Here is a 20222-nt window from a genome sequence, read left to right on the forward strand (position 1 = left end):
CTTGTCCTTCCTGTGGCTCAGCATTTCCAGATCAAAACTGCATAAATAGAACAAAAATATTTTACTTAAAATGAGGGCAAACTGCCAACGAGACCAACAGTAACCTGCATTTCCAGTTGCTTTCTCCAACACACTTTGTCATTTCTCAGACTGACACATGGTATCCTGACTTTGCCTTTCTCCCGCAGATGCGCTGGTTTTACTGTGTTGGAGAAAAAAATGGTGCTGTTAGTTGTAAGAAAAGTGCACGTGTCTGCATGCACGCCCAGCAAAAATGCAGTCGCGCTGTTTCGCAGTGAGGCGACAGCCCTCTTGTGCGATCTGCTGGAAGTGGGAGCATTTTAACAAAAGTCTTCATTTAAGAAAATCTGGGGTTTGTTAGAAAATTTTCAAAATGGAGTGATCTCTAGTGTTCATTTTATTACGGCTTAAAACAGCAGTTAAAAGCCTCTTGTTCTGTTAACAGGCTTTGCCCCAAGATGAAAAAATACTTCCAGCCTTTGAACGAAATAATAATTATAGCTGAGACGGCACTTCAGTTGCTTTTTTTGTTCTCTTTACTAAGCAGAGAGCTGTATGAGGAGGGAAGGGAAGACCTTAAACATTCCCCATTCAGGTTTTGCTGGCCCTACACCTTGGACTGGCAGGGTGGGCTGCGGGTTTCCATGGCCGCAGATGCCCAGCGCCTGCCCCTGCAACACACAGAACAGGCATCTTCGGCTGTGCAGCGCCATCGCTGCCCTGTGCAGGCGGACAACCGGGGCTGAGCCGCTGCAGCACGGCATGTGCACGGCTGTGAGGCACTGCAAATGCACGCGAGTGTGCGTCCTCACGCTGGCGTGCAGCCATGTGCGGTGGGGAGAGAAAGGGGCACGCAAAAAAAATCCTCGTGGGGATTTCAGGAAAGTAACTGAAACCAAACGTTTGTGAGCAGTATCCTAGAAATGTTAATGAGCATGTGTGTCTGCAATGGAAAGTTTAATTCCTGTGTATCTCCTTGGCCACTAACTTCCTTTGGGCAGTTGTTGGTTCAAATTCTTGTCTCCCTCTGCTCTGTGAATGCTGGCCATGCCTCATCCTGACCTTGCTTCATGGAAACATTATTTTCTTCTTGCATGCAGCTGCTTTTCTTACCCTAGTCTTCTCTCAGCACTTCCTCGCTTCAGGCCTGCCTTTTCCCTGATACAGATCTGGGGTTTCTTTTAGTTTCCTGAACCTTTCAGGTTGGGATAGCCTCTGTACTTTGCTTGCACCGGGTCTATCCTCCCACCTCCATACAGTCCCTCTCTTGGGTCTTATCCCAAAGGCCCCTGGCTGAGTTCAGCAGGTGGTAGGTAGTTCATCCAGCCTCCAGACAGAATGTGGGCCAAGAGCAGCAGGGCTGTGTCCCAGCACCTGGAGCCCCTTAATTTGAAATTGGCGCACCTAGGTGAGAAAATTAAAACGCAGGCTGCTAAGATTAGGTGCCTGATACCACTGGGTTAGATAGCCTGGACTACTTGACCCTACCCCCACATGCACAGGCTTCTCTTTTCTGGCCTTACCTGCATTCTACACCAAACACTTCCTAAACCTGCCCTTCATTTATGGCTTCCTACACTGGTGCCCTCTTCAGCAGTGATGGCTCAGAACAACTCTTCCCTCAGTGCCTCTCCCAGATGCTGCCACGCACATTTGGAAGCCCTCCCCTGTCGTGGTGCTTCCACCAGTTGCTCCCCCTCCTTCAGACCCCTCTGCAGAACACGCCCTTGCGTGAGGCCTGTCATCATTAATCTACCAGAGCAAGATCAACTTTGTGCCTTTACCATCAGCCCATTAACTGGTCATAGATGTATAAAATTTCCCAATCATTTTTTAAATTATTAGTTGTGTTGTGGGATCCCTGGCGCAAAGACTTGTTTTTTTTCCCTGGGTGGATCATACAGAAGGCAATAGGGCTTTGGTGTTGAAGAAATCTTGTCCATGGAGCTCAGAAAGAAGTATAAGAGCGCTCCTGGTACTGATTTTGACTGGTGTGATGTAGTATGACCTGCTTAGGGCCATCGGTCTGTGCCATGCAGCTTCCATCATCAGGATGCATGCCAAAAACGTACAGAAATACGGTGATGCTGGTTTGCTGGGTAAGAAAGGGAGAGACACTGTTTCAAAGACGTTGACCTCAGTGAGGTAGAGCACAAATGAGGCAAGCCTTGAGAGGATTTTTGGACCAGCTTTAAGGTGATGCCCCTCAAAAGAGAACAGAAAAGCCCTGGAAAGGAAAGGCTTGTTTATCTAAATGACAATGAATGAGAGCTTTTGGGAAGGTGGGCTGCCAAATGAGGCACTCCAGATACCAAAAAATAGCTCAGGTTGAACATTTAAATTTTATACCCATACTTTCAGAATGTAGACTCTGGTTAACTCCCCCCCCCCCCCCCCCCCCCTTCAAATCTCAGCCAGTTTTAAGCAAAAAGTTCTTCTATTAAGGCAAAAACCCCAAACAAAAAAAATATTCAGACTCGGGGTTGGCTCTTACCCTGGGGAGAGCAGGGTCCAGCCCCACTGGGATGATCTTTCTGGGCTTTACCGCTCCCCGCACTGCCTGGGCAGCCATGGCCGTGCCAGCACCAGGCCAGGCCCCACACCCGCCCGCACAGAAGCCACAGCAGGGGTGTGTATCCCCAGGGTTGCAGAGGGGGTCTGAGACTGCTCAGGCTGACGGCAAAAGGCTGTGGTGGAGAGTCTGACGCTCCCCCAAACCCGGCTCTCCTGTGATTTCGTTCACAAGGTGACTGGTGAGAATTTGTAGTCGATCTCCATGCACACCCCTCCCTCCTCAACTTATATGATAATTCTTCATAAAGCAAATTTTTATGTTGAAAGACACACAGAAAATCTGAAAGGTCTTTTATCAAGCTTTTTTCCAGTTCTTACCTTGTTAGCATCAACCTGATAATGAATAAATTATACTATTCTTATTGTGCATGAAATTATTCCTCTAACCCTACTACCATTTTTTTTGTTGAGATTCCCCACCAGCTTTTCAGCGCTGTAGCCACCATTTGCCAAAGTGGTTGTTAAAAGGTGTACTTGAAAGATTTTCACCTTTTAATAATCCTCATCGTGATTAGCACAAAACATCAAAAACCTTTCTTTTTTTATTAAATAATCTGTAATACTGAGTCAGGAACTACTTGCTGTTCTGCCACCCCTAACTTGCCCTCTCCCTCCCACAATTTTCAGATCACACTCTCTGCTCTGGAAAACTGTGGCTCCTCTAACCTGCTCCCACCTCTTGTGTTGTGCAACCTGAAATCTGAGCCATTGGAGATGGGATTTTATACCTTGAACTTCTCAGATGGGCTACCAAAGAAACGAGAACTCAGAATTTCACCCTTTGAAATCACGTTTGGAAAATCAGAGCTAGGGCCAAACCTCTTCTCTGCAGACGCTGCTGCTCCGCGGCTGGGAGCTGGCTCTGCAATCGAGGGGGTTTTGGAAAAGGCCAATGGAAACGGGCAGATCACATTTCCTAGGGGCTTTATCTGGTCGTCCAAGGCTTCTGAACTGGTACGGAGGTTCCAGCCCCACGTGTGTGACCAAGCAGTTACCCGTGTATTTCCACTGGCAGAAAGCTCCAGCACAGATGTAACACCTGGATCGATAACTTAAGCGACTGATTAGCAACATGCCGGTAGCAAGATCTTGCGACAAAGTGATAAGTGACAAATTTGAGGAGTTTTACAGTACTAATGCTTGTTATTGCTTCTCACAAAATGTTACCAAGCTTACAATAATCTTTACACTTTCAGCAAAAATGTGAACAGTATATTTGAATATATTAAAAAGAATTAAAAAAACATTTCACAAAAAACATTTGTTGCCATATGAAAGTCTTTCAGCAATAAATGCCCACACCAGTATTTAAACATTGTTAAAAGTATGATTCGTACTAATAAATTATGCAACAAGAGAGGTAAACAAAATAAAATTACAGTATAGCTCTCCATGTTCCTCCACTGAGCGTCCGCAGCTCTCGGAAGCTCCATTTTAGATGACTAATTAAGAAACTGATATTTTCAGAGCAACAAAAATAAAAGCTTTTATTTGTTCATTTGAATATAAAACAGGCGTTATCACAGATGTACAAAGCGTACTGGTGGTTTAACATACAAGAAGGTTGCTGTCCTTTGCACATAAAAATTTTTGTTTGAAACTGTGATTGGCTGAGTTACATGAATTTCTCTAACCAGTCACCACACTCTATGAAATAACGCTGCTAACATTCAACTGATAAAAGGGACAGTCTTCCCTTGGGTAAAGTGTCAAGCAGGATTAAATATATATAATAAACAAGCACCATGAGGAATCTGCTCCTGTTTGATTAGTTTTGTGTTTAAATGTTCATTGTGTACCCTCTTTTTTTGTGCATGTGCATCAAGTTGATTACATGGTTTTGTCTGACTCCAAAAGCACAAGGTCACAAGACAAACATTTTATACATTCTCATGAATGGTTTATCTACAGTACAACTTCTAATACAGAACAATCCTTCTTTATTGCTCAGTCTGATGGTGCTTAAATGTTTCCTTCCTTTTGCTTGCACAACAAAACCAGAAATTCAGTTTCTCATTTCTCTTAACTCAGGATTTAACAACCACGGATGACAGGTTGCAGAAGAGAGCTGTTATTAACTGCGTTTCACAACTGCATTGCAGGTCTTTTATTCTCTACAAATGCAAAGTTGACTTCGTGAAGGTTAAAGTGATGGTTTGAACGACAGCGAGATTTGTTTTGCAGTACTGAGATCAGCGATAGCAGGACTTCACAAGTTAGTTCACACACTGCAATTATGTTTGTAATCAATCAACATCTTGTCTGAAACCTTACAACAACTTGCCGTTAAGAACAGATTTTATTCTCTTTAGGGAGCAGAAAATGAATTTGACAAAATATAGGATTGGTCTGCAGAGCATGAACGGGGCTATTCACAGGACAGTGAAGGCGGAAAGGATGGCCTGAAAGAAAAACGCGTCTGACGTGACACGATGCTCTGTACTGTACATGCAGACTAAAACGTCCCTACCTTTTAAAAAGATTTTAAACACCCAGCATCGAGACTCCCTTATACGCGATATAAACATGGTTACATTTGCCCTGCAACAATCTTAGTCATGCATATCCGGTAATGAGAGCCAGCACATGAACGTCATTTGGGACAATAAGAAAAGCATTCTTGGACTGCAGCTGGTACATCCCACTCTTGATCACAAACAGGTCAGTTCAGTTACAACCACATGAAGGAAGGGGAAGGTTTCAAAAAAAGGGGCACGGGGTGCAGGGAAGACAACAGAACTGGGGAATCAAACCTCTCTTTTATCCAAAGGTAGTAAAATGAAGGCAGCTGTGATGCATGTTTTCCTACTCTTCTCCCGTGATGGCCTCAGATCCGAGACTGCGGGACTCCTCCGTTCTTTGAACAGGCAGATCGGTTCCTCTGGTGTTTTAATGCGTTTAGGGACCAGTTAGCAGAGGCACGATTCGTGCCAACTCGGTTGTAGTGACTGTACGCTCCTCTCTGGTAAGGAATAAATTAAAGACCATCGAAACAATCATTTCCTGTAAATGTAAACTGGATGCATTGGCCACCGAGCTACGTGTCCTAGCTGAGAGGCAAATTGATAACTCTGTGCAAATAACCCCAAAACTTTTCCTTATAGCAATAAAAACACCAACTAAAACAATGAAAAAAATTGTGCAACAAAGTTCTGCAGCTAGACAACAGTGCTATTCCTCAACCTGCCTTTTCTAAGTCTAACAAGTGTATGCACATGCCAGCACGAATATTTATTGTTGCCTCCATGGCAAAGAAAAGAAAATTATTGTAGTGCATTTTTAGTCTTAAATTCATTCACTGCCTTAAAGGCAGCAATAATTCCACTTGCTGGTATCTAGAGGATTCTTTTCGACAGGGGTACTTAGCAATCCAAGATTGCTTTTTTTTTTTTCCAAAAAATTTGTGAGTAACATTTGATTATCTACAGTGGGAGACACCATGCAAGTGACAAGTACTGCATTTTAAACTTTAAAATCTTTTGTCATTAGTGAATTTATATTTCATATATATATATTTGATGTGATACTATCCACTCAAGATAATACAACACTTTGTTTTTATATTAGCAAACATTTCAAGAGTTTAATATTCTTGAATGTTTTTTCTCTTTTATACTTCTAAAGAGATCAAAATAAATTAAACGTTTTGTACATAATTACAGAAGAAGTTAACTTATTTTATCTTTTTAGTTTAGTACAAAGATATTTGCAAGTTCATTGCCGAAATACACCTTATTTATAAATTTCTTCCACCCTAACGCTAACAGCAAAGGCTCTTTGGCCTTTGGGCTTTCAGCATCTCCGACAGAAAGCTGCAAGATTTCTAATTGAAAGGTGCTACTTTGGGTATTCTCCTCGTACCACTACATAGTTTCCTAAGATGTGGGATCTAAAATGGCTTAAGTTAGTAATGGATCTGTATTCATCAGCTTTTTATGACATATTAAAACAAATGAAGAAAACGATTATTTCTATTGGTATGCAAATCGTTTTAAAAGAATCCATTTGGAGGGCAGAATAAAAAAAAATCTACTTCAGCTTACTTAATGTAAAATACGGAGCCACATTTACTCAAAAAGCAGTATTGTCCAATAAGCAAAAAAAAAAAAAAGTTTAAAATGGGCTTTTCCAACACACTGAAGGGCCTTTACCCCATAGTCCTTCTTCTCTAAAATTTAGTGGTAAAAGAAAACATTTCACATTTTATTTCCTGCCAATCGTGACTGCTTTGAAAAGTCGTAATAGAAACAGTTCCATTCTGATGAGTGTCAGCATCTTATCTGCGCACTTTTTTAGTGGACACCAAAAAATTTTATACATCTATAGTAAAGTCCATGGAAGCTTTAAGGTACAAGACTACATGTTGTAGGCCACATAGATGGGATCTAGCTGGTCTGCCAAAAATCCATCTCGTAGGTGCATACGTTGTTTCTCTCCACGGGAGTTGATAGGAATTACACCAATGTCCACAACCACCACCACCCCTACAATCAGATAGTGTTCCTCCAGGACCACGTTGGTCACCAAAGGAACCAGGTCCAAAGCTTCTTGCTCCGATCCATCCAGCTCAACTACAACGACCAATAAATTTGTCCAGGTAAACACCGCACTGGAACGAAAGCAAAAAATAATATTAGTGGTGGGGCTTTTTTACCCATTTCATCTTTTACCCTTTTCATTCCACCTTGGTTACCTTTTGTTTCAACTCCTAGGGCTCCTTCTCTATGCTCACCACAAAGCATAAGTAGCAAGAGAGACCATGTCTGCAGGCAGGGGCAGAACAACAGCCCCACTAGCTCTCACTTTAGTATTGCTGCCATACTAAGGATTGGGCTAAACTTTAGAGAAACTCAGGCCTAACCCTTGCTCATCATGTAAAGAGGTAGTAAGACGACGTGTGGTTCCCTCTGAAGCCAGAGAAGCGTCACAGCACCGCTGTGTTCATGAAGGCATGCATGAGTGATGTGTGGGTCGAGGTGTCTTCTCTGGGGTTTTTCAAAGAGCAGCCCAGAAGGGCAAAGGAGGTTAAAAGAGGAGGCACCAAAAGGAACAGCAGGAACATAGCGTGAGCTGAAAGAGCTTTGGGATAAGCTCTGTCTAACAAAAGGGTGCGGAGCCCCAGGCGGCGCAGAGGCCCCTGGCTGGCCGGGGGCGGGTTCCTCACTTGCACAGTGCTAGGCTAACATGGCTACGTGCCTTCAGGACTGGGCTGGCTGCTGTCCAGGCAGGTCAGAGCTCAGCACAAAAGAGCTGCTGATTCTTCTGGACCAGTTGGTTTACATAGAAATAAGCAGTGTGTCCATCTGTTTTATTTCTGCTGTGTTTTATTTCTGCTGGGTTTAAGGGGAAAGGAGTTTTTACACTCCTTATTAACAGGTGAGATAGTCAAGTGAACACCATTATCACCAGTATCTCCCCTTTACTAAAAGGACTTTGTAAGACCCCAGAATTTTAGTGAAGCCCTTGAGCTGAAGCAGGTAAATTTTGGTTTCTGCTACTGGCCACCTTTTTCTGGCTAAGGATAATGTATTTATCCTTCCAAATATGGAGGGTGGGAGGGCATGAAAGTCTGCTGTATGCTCCCCTCCATTCTCCTCCCCCCATCTCAAATGTCTCTAAAGCCTCTGATGGCTCACGGGAGGTCAGCAGGACTGAGGCTCCACAAAAGCAATCTCATTCTTCCTTGCAAGTGTTTAAGACACACACAGACTATGGTTATTTCTTCCTCTAACTTATTCCATAGCGTAAATAATAATATTCTACACATGCAAGTGATACATCAAGCCCTGTACTTTACCCTCCTTTACCTTACAAAATCAGGGGATAATTTCCCAGAATTGTCTCAAGCATAAGCATCTGAAAGTTAGAATATATTATGTATATAGGCCAACTTCAAAAAGAGCTACTTACCCTAAGGTCAAAGCTTGATTGAGACAGAAGTGCACTGTTTTAGTCTACTAAAATTCTGAAAATCCCTGTACTTTGGAACCATATCTTACTTTGCCCAAAAGTTAGCTATAAAAATGTGCTTTGTGTTGATGCTTAACAGAATGGATTTTGGGAGAAAAGTACTTACTATTAAAAAAAATTTCATTTTTACATCCTGCCAAAGCACTACTTGATTGAATTCTTATGTGCTTATGGATCTGGAAAACTAATGGGCAGCCAAAGCAAGGCCGTGCAGGCTCCTTTTGACTTAGTACTGCTATGAAATGAATTTTAATTTGTAATTGTATTTTCACAGACATTCTAGTAAGTTTGTCTGATGCTGAATATTAACAAAGTGAAGTATCTCTCTGCACAGGTGATCACCTCCAGAGAGGTCCCAGAATTTTTATGGATTGCTGCACAAACACCTAAATTAATATTATATATATTTTAACAAAAAAGCCTGGGGAGGATTTTTAAAATATAAGTTAGTGCTTGCAACCATGCCTTAAACCTACTGTTAGCTTGCGAAAGCAATTAATGGCAAGATTCAGGAGCAGGTCCTTAAAACATGGCTTAGGAGAAGTCAGTCTGTCTGAGTTCAGAAGGCTGATTCTCAAAACCTTTGTATGAAGCTTATATTAAGTCCTAGAGCCATTGGCACTCCTAAGAGGGTTTCAATTTAATGTAAAACTAATTTCATATGTCATGATTCTAACTCACTGGTGACCACTGTAAGCAAAAGGAAATATTGCCCTTTATGTTCTCATCGGTTGAGATAAAGATATATTGGCCAGCATGCAGCAGTTCCAAATAGATTAACTTTCTAGCGCCAATGAATCAAAAACCCAAAAAACTAGGGTCCCAGGAAGGCTGCACTTTCTCAAGAAATTATGGAGTCACACCTAACAGATGCAACACAGCCAAAGCACTGAGCTGGGCACGGCCCCTCCAGCTGCATCCATCCCACCAAATGCTTCAAGAAAAGCAAGGAAGTTGTTGGAACACTTTCAGAGAAAGAGACTCATAATGGTTTTCTTCTCCAAGTATCTTGTGTAGCTTTACCTATTTGTCATTATGCAGAGAGAGAAAACCACTTCTTAGCAAATTTCAGGAAGCTATGTTCTGCTCCTCTTTCAAGGATTTGAAATTTACATGAGTCAACAACGTGCTTTAATTAAAACACATACACATACATAATTTCTCGAGATAATCTGCAGTTTTAAAAACACTTTCAGAAATGCCTGGTGTAGTTATACATCACAATAAAAGCAGTCAGTGCCACTCTTTTTTGCTTGTTATGTATTGAGACACAGGTGGTCCAGAGTCAGAGGTTGTTGATTTTGTTCTAAAATTTCTTAAGAGACAAGAGTAATTTAAAATGAACCTTTAGATCTGATCCTCAAAAACAGAAGTTGCAGAGCAGGATCACATGTTGGTCAACAAGTCACCGCTTTCCTCCATAGTGTTAAATGTTACAAAATGAGCAGGTGTTTGTTGGAAGCTGAGGCTATTTTTACAATCTATTGACTGGACATACCCAGTACCTTTTGTTTGCAGTAGGTATTGATGCAGTTAAATCCTTAATGGGTCATTGCAACCAAAACAACAGCAGCCTCCAAGAGGACCAGAGGCTCATGCCCGCATCCAAAGAAAGGCATACACAAAGCATTTATAAAAAGAAAGATTTAACTGGCTATTATTTTGTCAAGGGGTGTTTACAAAGACAAGAGGAGGATCTGTAACGGAAGCTGAATGAGAAGTGAGAAAAATCAAGGACAGTAAGGACTTGGACCATGAATGAAAACTCCATGATGGTGGCTTGAGAGAGCTATTAGGCAGAGCACTGGTTAGGAAGAGGATGGGAACTGTGACCAAACTAGATGCTGTCTCTCCGAACTACTGTGCGTCCATTTTCTGCAGGAACCACATCACAGAAACATCTAACTCATCAGCAATCTCTCTCCTTTGAGGGAAAAACAACCCCGAAGACTTTCAGTTTTGGCCTTTGGGCAAAGGGTAGTAATAGCACAGTGTGTTTTCTGAAAAGTCACTCATGTGCCTTGTACATTACCACCCCACTACTGGGAAGAGTTAAGGCACCACAAATTATTTGCATGTACCTCCACCTTCCTGCAGAAATTCAGTGGCCTTTTCTTTGGCTCTCCCAGCTTACCCCAACCCTTTTTCAGTTGCCACTATCCCACTCAGGATTTCCAGGATAATGGAAGGAAAAGGATCCTCAGTAGTCTTGACATAAGGAACATAATTTAAGCATTTTTGGCCACTGAAACCCATGATGATTACTTCTGCAGTGTGATGTGGCTACTTCATTTGCTGCCCACGAGCACACACTTTGAGGACACCCAACTCTGATAAACAGGTACTGCCGAACACATCAATTTATGAATCTGTGGCCATCTTATAATAGAGCTGTCCCTAAATAGCTTGATCTGAAAACTTTGCATCCACTGCTGATACTGATCTGACACATTTTCAAGGAGAATTTCACAGCATCCTTGAAGTGTTCACACTGGTCTACATGAGGACACAGTATCCACCACCCTGTCTAATGGCTAGCTGGCACAAGACCATACGAGCAGTGATGATGCTCTAGGGGGGAGGCAATAAGGGGAAGCCTCAGTTACAGTCAGCCAAGCAATCAACTGCCTTAATTTTAACAGTTATTTAAGAAAAGAAAAAGGTGTTTTGACTAAAGAAACCAGCCCAGTCGCTGTGCTTCATTATTAAGTTTACTGCTCCAGGCCACACCTTTGCAGCCAGGATTGAAAAGAAAAATGGGGAGTCACGTCTTATGCTTGCTAAATTGCTCTGGCTGTTGTGACAGGTTCGCTTTGGTTGAAAGGAGAAGAACTGAGCTGAGGTTATATCAAAACAAAACAACTACCTGACTCAGTCTTCTGATGCAAAAATAATGAAAAGCAATTTGTTCTCATGTCGGCCTCAAGAAATGATTACCTGCTGTGTGCACCTGATGATGTGATACATTGATTAAGACAATTATTAACTCATCGATTTACTGCTTCAATTTCCATTGTGACCTTGATTTCATCACTGCTTGATTTATTAATAACCAATTCAAAAGCAACAGTGTGTTCACTAATAAAGTTTATTACTGTGTGTTCATTTATTTGAAATGTTTGCTTGCTTACTCCTTCTAATAACAACACTCCTAAAGCATGAACTCGTACCAGTTCGCTTTTCCTGGTTAGAATATAAATCTCAAACTCCAAGAAACAGCTACTGACCTACCTGAAAGCTGCTTGGCTCTCTCAAATTAAAAGTTTAATCCTTCACTTGTACTTAAAACCACACAAATAAAGAAGCATATTGAATGATCTTAGCAGAAAACAGTCCTTCCTGATTAAATCTGTTTGTGAACTGTTTCATCCAAAGGACGTATTTACAGCTGGGTTATAGATCCTGTGACCATCCTGACAGACCATTTCCTGGATCAATTGCAATATCCAAGAAAAAGCCCCAGACATTATAGATATTTCAGCTTTATATAAGGGCCCCGGTGTTATATAATCCTTACCATTCTGTGATGCTCTTGTGTGCTCTGATTACAGAGGTTTCAATATCGATTGGATGGTATCTCATCCCTCGTAACTCCATGGCTTCATCTAATGCACCCACAACGTAAAGTGCATCATGGCGCTCTGGTTGTAAGGAAAAAATATTAATGATTCTATTCTCCAGTACGTTATACTACAAAAATCTTCACATTAATAAATAAGTAAAATAACTATAACATTTGGAAGTTATCCTCAAATTTCTGAAACCCCAAAGTGATTTCTGAACTAATGAGAATTTTCCATTACTGAGGTGCAATGCGGAGCAGAAAGCAGAAGAAAGGAACACTATTCCCATCTGAAGAAGAGAAAGGTGGAAGTTTTTATCCAAAGACGGTGGCATAACTTCCTGTTTTTCTCCCAGGTGGGTACAGAACAGACTCTTCTTTTTTAAGGTGCCCTAAATAGACAATAGGCTCCTTGCTCCTCTCTGTTTCCTTTGAAAGAGAAAGGCTAGATTTGACACTAACAGTATGAATGATGTTCTTCCAGTACCTTTGAGATGGTCAGTACTGATGCTTAAGGTGTATTACAAAGGTGTTTATCAATAAACTAGAAATACCCGCCATGTGCCAGATAGCGAATTGCTCATTCAGACAAATGGCAAGCTCTGGAGAGTAATGCTTTTATAGTGCAGATTTTTACTGACTAATGAAATAAATGAGGCTGAAATGACACTTTAAAAAAGATATTAGGCTGTTAATAAACAACTGCATGTTATCCATAAAGAAATAAAATTCGCTAAAAGATTTAAAAGCAGATACCTGGCTCTTTTTACATTAATTTAGATAGCTGCATGATGGTAATGCAATGGCAATATAACCTCTATCAGTAATAAGGGGCAGAGAACTTTCTGTGCTGGGAGGTAAAAGTGGGAGGAGAATGGAGACTTAACACCTCTTTGCCAGGAGAAGATTTAAGCCATTTGGATACTTAAGTTGCAATGTCCTCAGAGAATCCTGAATTTTCTCAAGGCTGGGCTATCATTACTAAATGAAGAAGCCCTGTGCAACCGAAAGCAAATCTCTTCAGGAAGATGCTAACATAAGGACATGAGCAGCAGTTGTAATCCACAGTGATTACTAAAACGCTTTCAGATTTGATCACTCTTTGGCTGAAGGGCAGCTATTCTAATTGGACTGACACTGGGGCCCTGGGATCACTCCTGGAGGTGCTCGCAGCGTTGCTAGAAGCCATACTTTGCCAACAGCCTCAACTGCCACCTCAGCCAGCCGCCGCTTGTGGCACCGTGCTCTGCAAAAATCACAGGAAAGTAACATTTTCCCAAGCAGAGACTTTGTGTGCCTGGCAGTGCTGGTTTGCTTATATGTGTACATGAGATAAGGAGTGTCATCAAAACAAGTAACGAAATCCTGTACCTTCCTGACAGAAACCCAAACACCCTGTAGCTTCTCCTGCAGGCTACTGCTTGTATTACATTTCAGTAACCATCCCCACAGGTTTGAAGACAGGGAAATTTGAGAAATGGACAGCTTCTGTAAATAAGTTTATAACAGAGGAATTATCAAAGCTGTTCAACACAGGAGGGACAGGGCTCAAACTCACAACAAGGCTTTTTCTATGTGCACAAATGCATTCCTGTGGATATGACTGCAAGAGCATTTTAAGCTGCATTTCATATTTTTCAAGCTGAAGCACTTTGCACGTGAACAGTGCCAAAAAGTCAGTGATGGAGGGGATTTATAGCACCTGAGATACAGCAAAGGAAAAAAATTGTTTAAGCAGGAAAAGCTTGCCCTCTGTTTTATTTTCTGATTATTTTAACTAAAGCTTTTTTGCAGTTCCACAGGTTTCACAGATTGAACACATTGGGTGGCGCAGGCTCAGAATAATCCTAATTACATGCATTGACCTATATGACAAGAAACCTCGTACCTCCGTTTGCATCTGTGAGTTCTGTCCTTCTCAGGAACCCCAGATAGCCAGTTCGAGCCCAAATAGTCTGTGTGTCTCCAAAGCTGAGTCTTGAATTAAAATGATCTGATTGCAAAGATTCATCTCCATAGATGGTAAAATATCCACTGGCATTGTGAGTGCTGTGAACCCATATCTAAGTTAAAAGCAATTATACTGGTATTAATTAAAGTAGCTTTCCAGAATGAAGCATTATTGAAAATTCTTGATGCAAATATTTTCAGTCAGAGCTAGATAATACCATAATGCCTTTTAACACTGCTTCTGAACCCATAACTGACCCAGTTTTAGGCACAGAGACCCCTGTCTAGCCTCGCTGAAGTTGGGGTGCGGATCTGAGCTGTGCCTGGGGGAGAGGGACGCTGGAGTCACGGCTGCAGGGCACCTGCCTTGCAGCCCTCTGGCCCCAGGTTAGCCAAAGACCTGCACAGCCTCCTTGAATGGCTCAACTAGCTCCGAGGTCTCTTGGTTACGGCCGTTTTCAGAACAGCCTATAGACCAGTGCTCTTTCCATAGTCCCCACCTCCTGGTTCAGTGTATTTACTCCAGCAGGGTATCCTCCATAAACAGCAGACAGACAGATTATTTTAAAGGGTGAGGCCAGGGACCTTCACCTATGGAGAAGGATTCATTTCATCTAACTCAAGGCATCATGGAAATTTTTATGGTATCATAGTAATGAAACCTTACAGATGAATCTCACAAATTAGATTGTAGCTTTAATTATGACTAAGCAAATTCTTCATTTTGTTAATTAGATCTTTAATTGCTCATTGAAAATAACATTTTTTTCCCTCTCTCTAGAAACATAAAATAAATTGGAAAAACATATAGTCCTGCTCAACTCAGCTAATGAGAGCACTTCAGTGCATTGAAGCACAATGATTATAAAAAGAATAGCACTAGAAAACCATCTAGCTGAAATTAGACTAATCAATAAACTTGTTTTTTGTGTAAGTTTGTATCAGAATTAGTGAAGCACCGAGTAGAAAACAGTTAGAAAAAGCGTTTTTTTTTCATTGTTTTAACAAACTTGAGGTAGTATTACTATTTTCAAGTATGTTACTAACAATATTAATAATGATACAAATATCATGCTACACACTTCATAAACTATAAAGAGCTGTAGAATCCACAATTTTCTTAACCAGACATTTGATAAGACATATATAGGAAACTACCAGCATACGTGATGATAGCTTTATCTCTGCAATTTAGTTCAGAGCATACAAAGGTTAAGTTTTCATGGCTCACCTCACCAAGATGAGAATCTCCTAAGGGTCCCTTTGTTTCTGGATTAGCAATAATGATACGTACTCCTGGGAGGATCTATTGAGAGAAAACATGAGAAAGCAGATACTGGCTTATGCAATCAGATGCTGACTCTTTGTCCCTAAAAAACCTTCTCCAAAAACTAGAAGAAATCCTTAAAAAGTTTAAGTAGAATTATAACATCAAAAATTAAAATAGTCCATAGATGTAATAAATTCTGAGATATCTGGGAAATGCTACAAAACCTCTTGTCTTTGTGAAAGCTGGACCATCATTAAAAACACCTCAGAAATCAAATATTCACCTACAATACAAAAATCACACCAAATGACCTGAGTCTCTCTGAGAGTATATACTAGAATAGAAAAAAAAAAAAGTCTAGCCACATGAAACTTTGGCCTGAAACAAAAAGAAAGCCAGAGGCACCACGTAGTCTCCCCAGAACGAGGCCCTGCCAATGACTTCATGTAATGGACACTCAACCGCTACAGAGGTGGGCAGATGTTAAACCCTAAAATAGAACAGGGAGCATCCTCTGACTATGAGAGTTTGCAAAGCTATGGTGAGAAAGTTTCAGATGAGCATCCACAGTGTCAAGGGCAGTCAGTGATCAGGGAGTGCCTCGGTGGCTCAGCGCAGCAGCGACGGCACCTCTCCTTTCTCCCAGAGGCAGGGCATGCTCAGCAGTAGATCTTGGTCGCTGGCGCATGGCAGACGCTGCGGCCAGAGACAGAGCTGAGAGCAGCACCCCTATCTCTGCGTGCCAGTCCAGTGTCCTCACCCTGTCCCCACAGTGATGCCACCCACTAGGGATGGCTCCTCTGCAGGTGATCAGTAGCCTGCAGCGTTGGAAATCTCAGACCAGTTCTCAGTGGAGGTGGGACTACGTCGATAAAACTGCCTTTGCTAGTGGCACATTTATTGGCTGTTTCAAGACTGAGATGTGGAGTATGAAATACCTTTTTTTGCATAAAAGAAGGAAATGCTTTTTGCATAAAAGAGGGAGGTACGGCTTCTGAGAGAGCAGTAATGCATCAGTTTCTGCCACCATGCTCTAACCTCAACAGTAAAGAAAGGTCTTCAGTCTGCACAGCTGATAAAGCCTTCCTCAACACTACATTCACATAAAAATGAACAACAATGGAAATTTACTGAAAATATTTACCATACAAGGAACATTTAAATCTTCTTTCAGTACTTACTTTTCCTGACTCCATGAGGGGCAAACTATGTGGCGATCCTCTTTCAACTAAACGAACTCTGTAAAATACAGGTAAAAATAATATGCGTAATACATGGTTGCATTTATTTGCTTTTAATGAACATTTATTTCTAAAAGGAATGGTTAATGGTTCCAGGGATTAATGTTGCTTTTGGAACAGACAAAGCTTATATCCTGTAGAACATAATCGGGCCCCGTATTTAATCTTAGTCAAGACTTAGGGGTGGGAAAATAATGAAAAAAAGATGTGTGTGAACATTTTCTTAAATTCCTCAAATGTAGTTGATGCCTTTTATTTGTTTTTGATAGACTTTTGCAAATGGAATTCCATGCACAAATTTATTCACGTCAAGAGGGATCTAAAGGATTGATTTCCCACAAGAACATCATAAATGCCAGGGCACAGACACAAAAGCATGTGAGCTGAGTGAGCAACCACATTCCACGAGTAGCTAACAACTAAAATCAAAGTCATACTGAAATAACTCATAACCTGGCTCAGCTTCAAATCTGCATTTGCAATCTTTTAATTATTTTCAATGGGCAGTGGTTGATAAACATTTAAATAAAAAAAATCATTTAATGAAAAAGGTTATTACTGCTGAGGTCAGACCCTTTCTCTGAATGCAGCTTACTGGTCCTCTCTCTTCCTTTCTTAGCTAACTTATCTTCCCACTAAAGGAACAGAAATGGCAGCTCTCCTTTAGTGGTATGATGGTCTGGAAGGAAATGCCTCATTTAAGCATAGAAAAGTACTCAGCAGGTTAGAATGAAAGAGACTTTGAAGTCCTAAAATAGATGATGATCTCAGCAAGTAGATGGTGAATAAAATGTGGTAACATCTAGGCATTCTTGTATCCTAAGTGAGATAAATGAAAAATTCTAACAGCCCATGAAAACCTTAAACTTCCCACTCCTGAACGTTTTTCACAATCCACTTAACCAAGCTAAATCTGGACTTCTGTCAAAAGAGCTGTTCTTACCTCTTTCCTCCCCTCAGCTCTCCGATTAGAAAGAGAAAAAAACAACACAAGATGCCTAAAACCCAACCCTGTAAAACCTGTAAAAGAAGAGACGAAGACGTAGCTAGGAGTAGATGGGTGGAGAACTGGATCTGGTTAAACCAATCATAAAACTGCTGTCTGTGAGGAGCAGTCACGATAGATCTTTTTTGGACTGTTGTGAGATCTTTTTATAGACAACAGTACCGCAGTGCTCAGTTTGGGAAATGAGGGATGAGACACAGAGAGACCTCAGCTAGAGGTCCCTTTGGGGAAGAACAAAGCTTTGGCAAGTTCAGTCCCTAAACATAAAGGAGACGGATTTTTTTTTTTTTTTTACTATTTCTTTGCTCCAAAAGTCTTCTATAAAAGCTGGGACTGTCAAGGTCAAGGCAGGAATAGTGAATAGTGTTTTATCTGCAGTTCTGGGAAGTCTCTCAGCCTTGATGGATGGGGCAGGGCTAAGCCCTGAGGCATTGCACATCAGTGTGAACAACTCCTCGCACTAACAGAAAGAGATACAACCAAAATATCCAGCAATTTCAGACTGCTTTTCCAAGTCATTCTGAGAAGAAAAGGATGTAAAGCGCCCTACAGGGGGCACTGCCTGGAGCAGACACAGTTAGGCAGCTGCAGCCTGACCCACTCTCCTGCAAGCTGCGCAACAGGAACCATCTTCCAACATTTGTTCTACTGCCACAGAACCCCCAGACAGAGCCAGACGCACTAATTACCACTTCTGGGTGTTACCTTTAACGTTACACTGTCCTTGTTTTACACTATTGCACTTATACCTCTGTTGTGTTACAGGTGTGCACACACGCCTGTGTTTTCTACGTTTTCTGTTGAGCCTCCCACCAGCTGAAGAGCAGAAGGGCCACCACAGCAAAAACAGTGAAGCTACAACATCCATCTGTTCAACCAGGGACACAGACACGGGGCAGCAGAAACCCAGGCCATAGGAGCTTCGCTACAAGGTGTACATGCAAGGCTAAATTAATGCTACTCTAAAGGGCATGCCTACATAAGCAACACTTAAGTGCTGCTGTTCAAATAGCAAGCCAAAACGTAGATACTTAGGAGTATGCAGCAAAGGCTTTAAAAATAACTCTGTGTATATGGAAATAAAATCATAGAGTCATAGAATCATAGAATCATTAAAGTTGGAAAAGACCCTTAAGATCGTTGAGTCCAACCGCTAACCTATCACTGCCAAGTCCACCACTAAACCATATCCTCAAGCACCACATCTACCCTTCTTCTAAATACCTCCACAGATGGACACTCAACCACCTCCCTGGGCAGCCTGTTCCAATGCCTGACAGCCCCTTCGGTGAAGAAGTTCTTCCTAATGTCCAACCTAAGCTTCCCCTGGTGCAGCTTGAGGCCATTTCCTCTCATCCTATCGCTTGTTACTAGGGAGAAGAGACCAACCCCTGCCTCACTACAACCTCCTTTCAGGTAGTTGTAGAGAGTGATAAGGTCTCCTCTCAGCCTCCTCTTCTCCAGACTAAACAACCCCAGTTCCCTCAGCCGCTTTTCATAAGGCTTGTTCTCTAGACCCTTCACGAACTTCACTGCCCTTCTCTGGACACGCTCCAGCACCTCAATGTCCTTCTTGTCCTGAGGGGCCCAAACGTGAACACAGCACTCGAGGTGCGGCCTCACCAGTGCTGAGTACAGGGGCACGATCACCTCCCTGCTCCTGCTGGCCACACTATTCCTGATACAAGCCAGGATGCCGTTGGCCTTCGTGGCCGCCTGAGCACACTGCTGGCTCATGCTCAGCCGGCTGTCAACCAACACCCCCAGGCAGCTCTCCAGCCACTCCTCCCCAAGCAAATAGTGCAAAAACCAGCTGTTAATAACACCAGTATTTCTGCCTTTTAATATGTATCTTCTTTTCTGTAAAATCCATATTAGTGTAGAAATAGAAAATGCCTTTAACTGAGTTCTTCCAAACAACTGACATCTCTAATCTTTAAATCTGTATTTGCAGGCAGGTAGCTGTTCTTAGAAGTCATCATCTCAATCAGTTGGTACTTCTTTTAACAGACAGAGTTATCTTATTTATTATTTACCAACATTTGTCAAATGGAGAAAATCTTAAAAAAGAGACAATTTAAAAAACCTCAACCACAAGCACTGCTAAGAGTGATGGTGTAACACAGGTCAGCAAGTACTTTATTTGAGTTTAGGATTGGTTTAAAAAGAATTTGATTTGGCTAACAGTAGCAAAAAACCTCTGCTGCAGGAAAAGTGTGTGTCAGAGCTGTCCAGCTGCCCGGAGATACTGCTGGCCTTTGCTCCCTTCCTGCTATTAAGACATGCCTCAGTGAAGTGTTGCTGAACTCTGGGCCTAGCAGAAATCACTTATAATAAAGCTACACATTCAGTAGTCAATGAAGTGACTACCGGAAATGAACCAACCTTCATAAATCTGACGATCTTTTTCCGCTTTGCTTTCAGCATCTGTGCTTCCCACTTTGTTCTTATTATCACTAGCATATTCTTCTAGTTCCCTTCTCCACCTATTTCCTTTAGCCTCATCTGATTTTTTAGCACATGACAATCCAGAAGGTGCAAGTTCTCAGTTTCCAATTCTGTTTAAACCTCTCCCACTCTGTGCTTTCCGCCTCACAACCCTACAGAGTTATCACAGCAGTGCACTAA

At 41.8% G+C, this 20222-nt stretch overlaps 1 protein-coding gene across 4 annotated transcripts in view; it reads right to left on the bottom strand.

The window, feature by feature from the left end:
• Positions 1–3718: 3718 nt before the first annotated feature.
• DIP2C (disco interacting protein 2 homolog C) overlaps positions 3719–20222 on the bottom strand; it is a 334539-nt gene continuing 318035 nt past the window's right edge. For all 4 annotated transcript variants that reach the window (XM_075082401.1, XM_075082400.1, XM_075082399.1 and 1 more), the window contains 5 exons: positions 16529–16586; positions 15309–15383; positions 14016–14190; positions 12083–12206; positions 3719–7204 (listed from right to left, as the gene is read on the bottom strand). In XM_075082401.1, coding sequence (XP_074938502.1) covers positions 6952–7204; positions 12083–12206; positions 14016–14190; positions 15309–15383; positions 16529–16586 — 685 coding nt within the window. In that variant the 3' untranslated portion in view covers positions 3719–6951. The remainder of the gene's footprint in view (positions 7205–12082; positions 12207–14015; positions 14191–15308; positions 15384–16528; positions 16587–20222) is intronic.

Source organism: Phalacrocorax aristotelis, chromosome 2 (genome assembly GCF_949628215.1).
Source record: "Phalacrocorax aristotelis chromosome 2, bGulAri2.1, whole genome shotgun sequence".
Classification (NCBI taxonomy): Eukaryota; Metazoa; Chordata; class Aves; order Suliformes; family Phalacrocoracidae; genus Phalacrocorax; species Phalacrocorax aristotelis.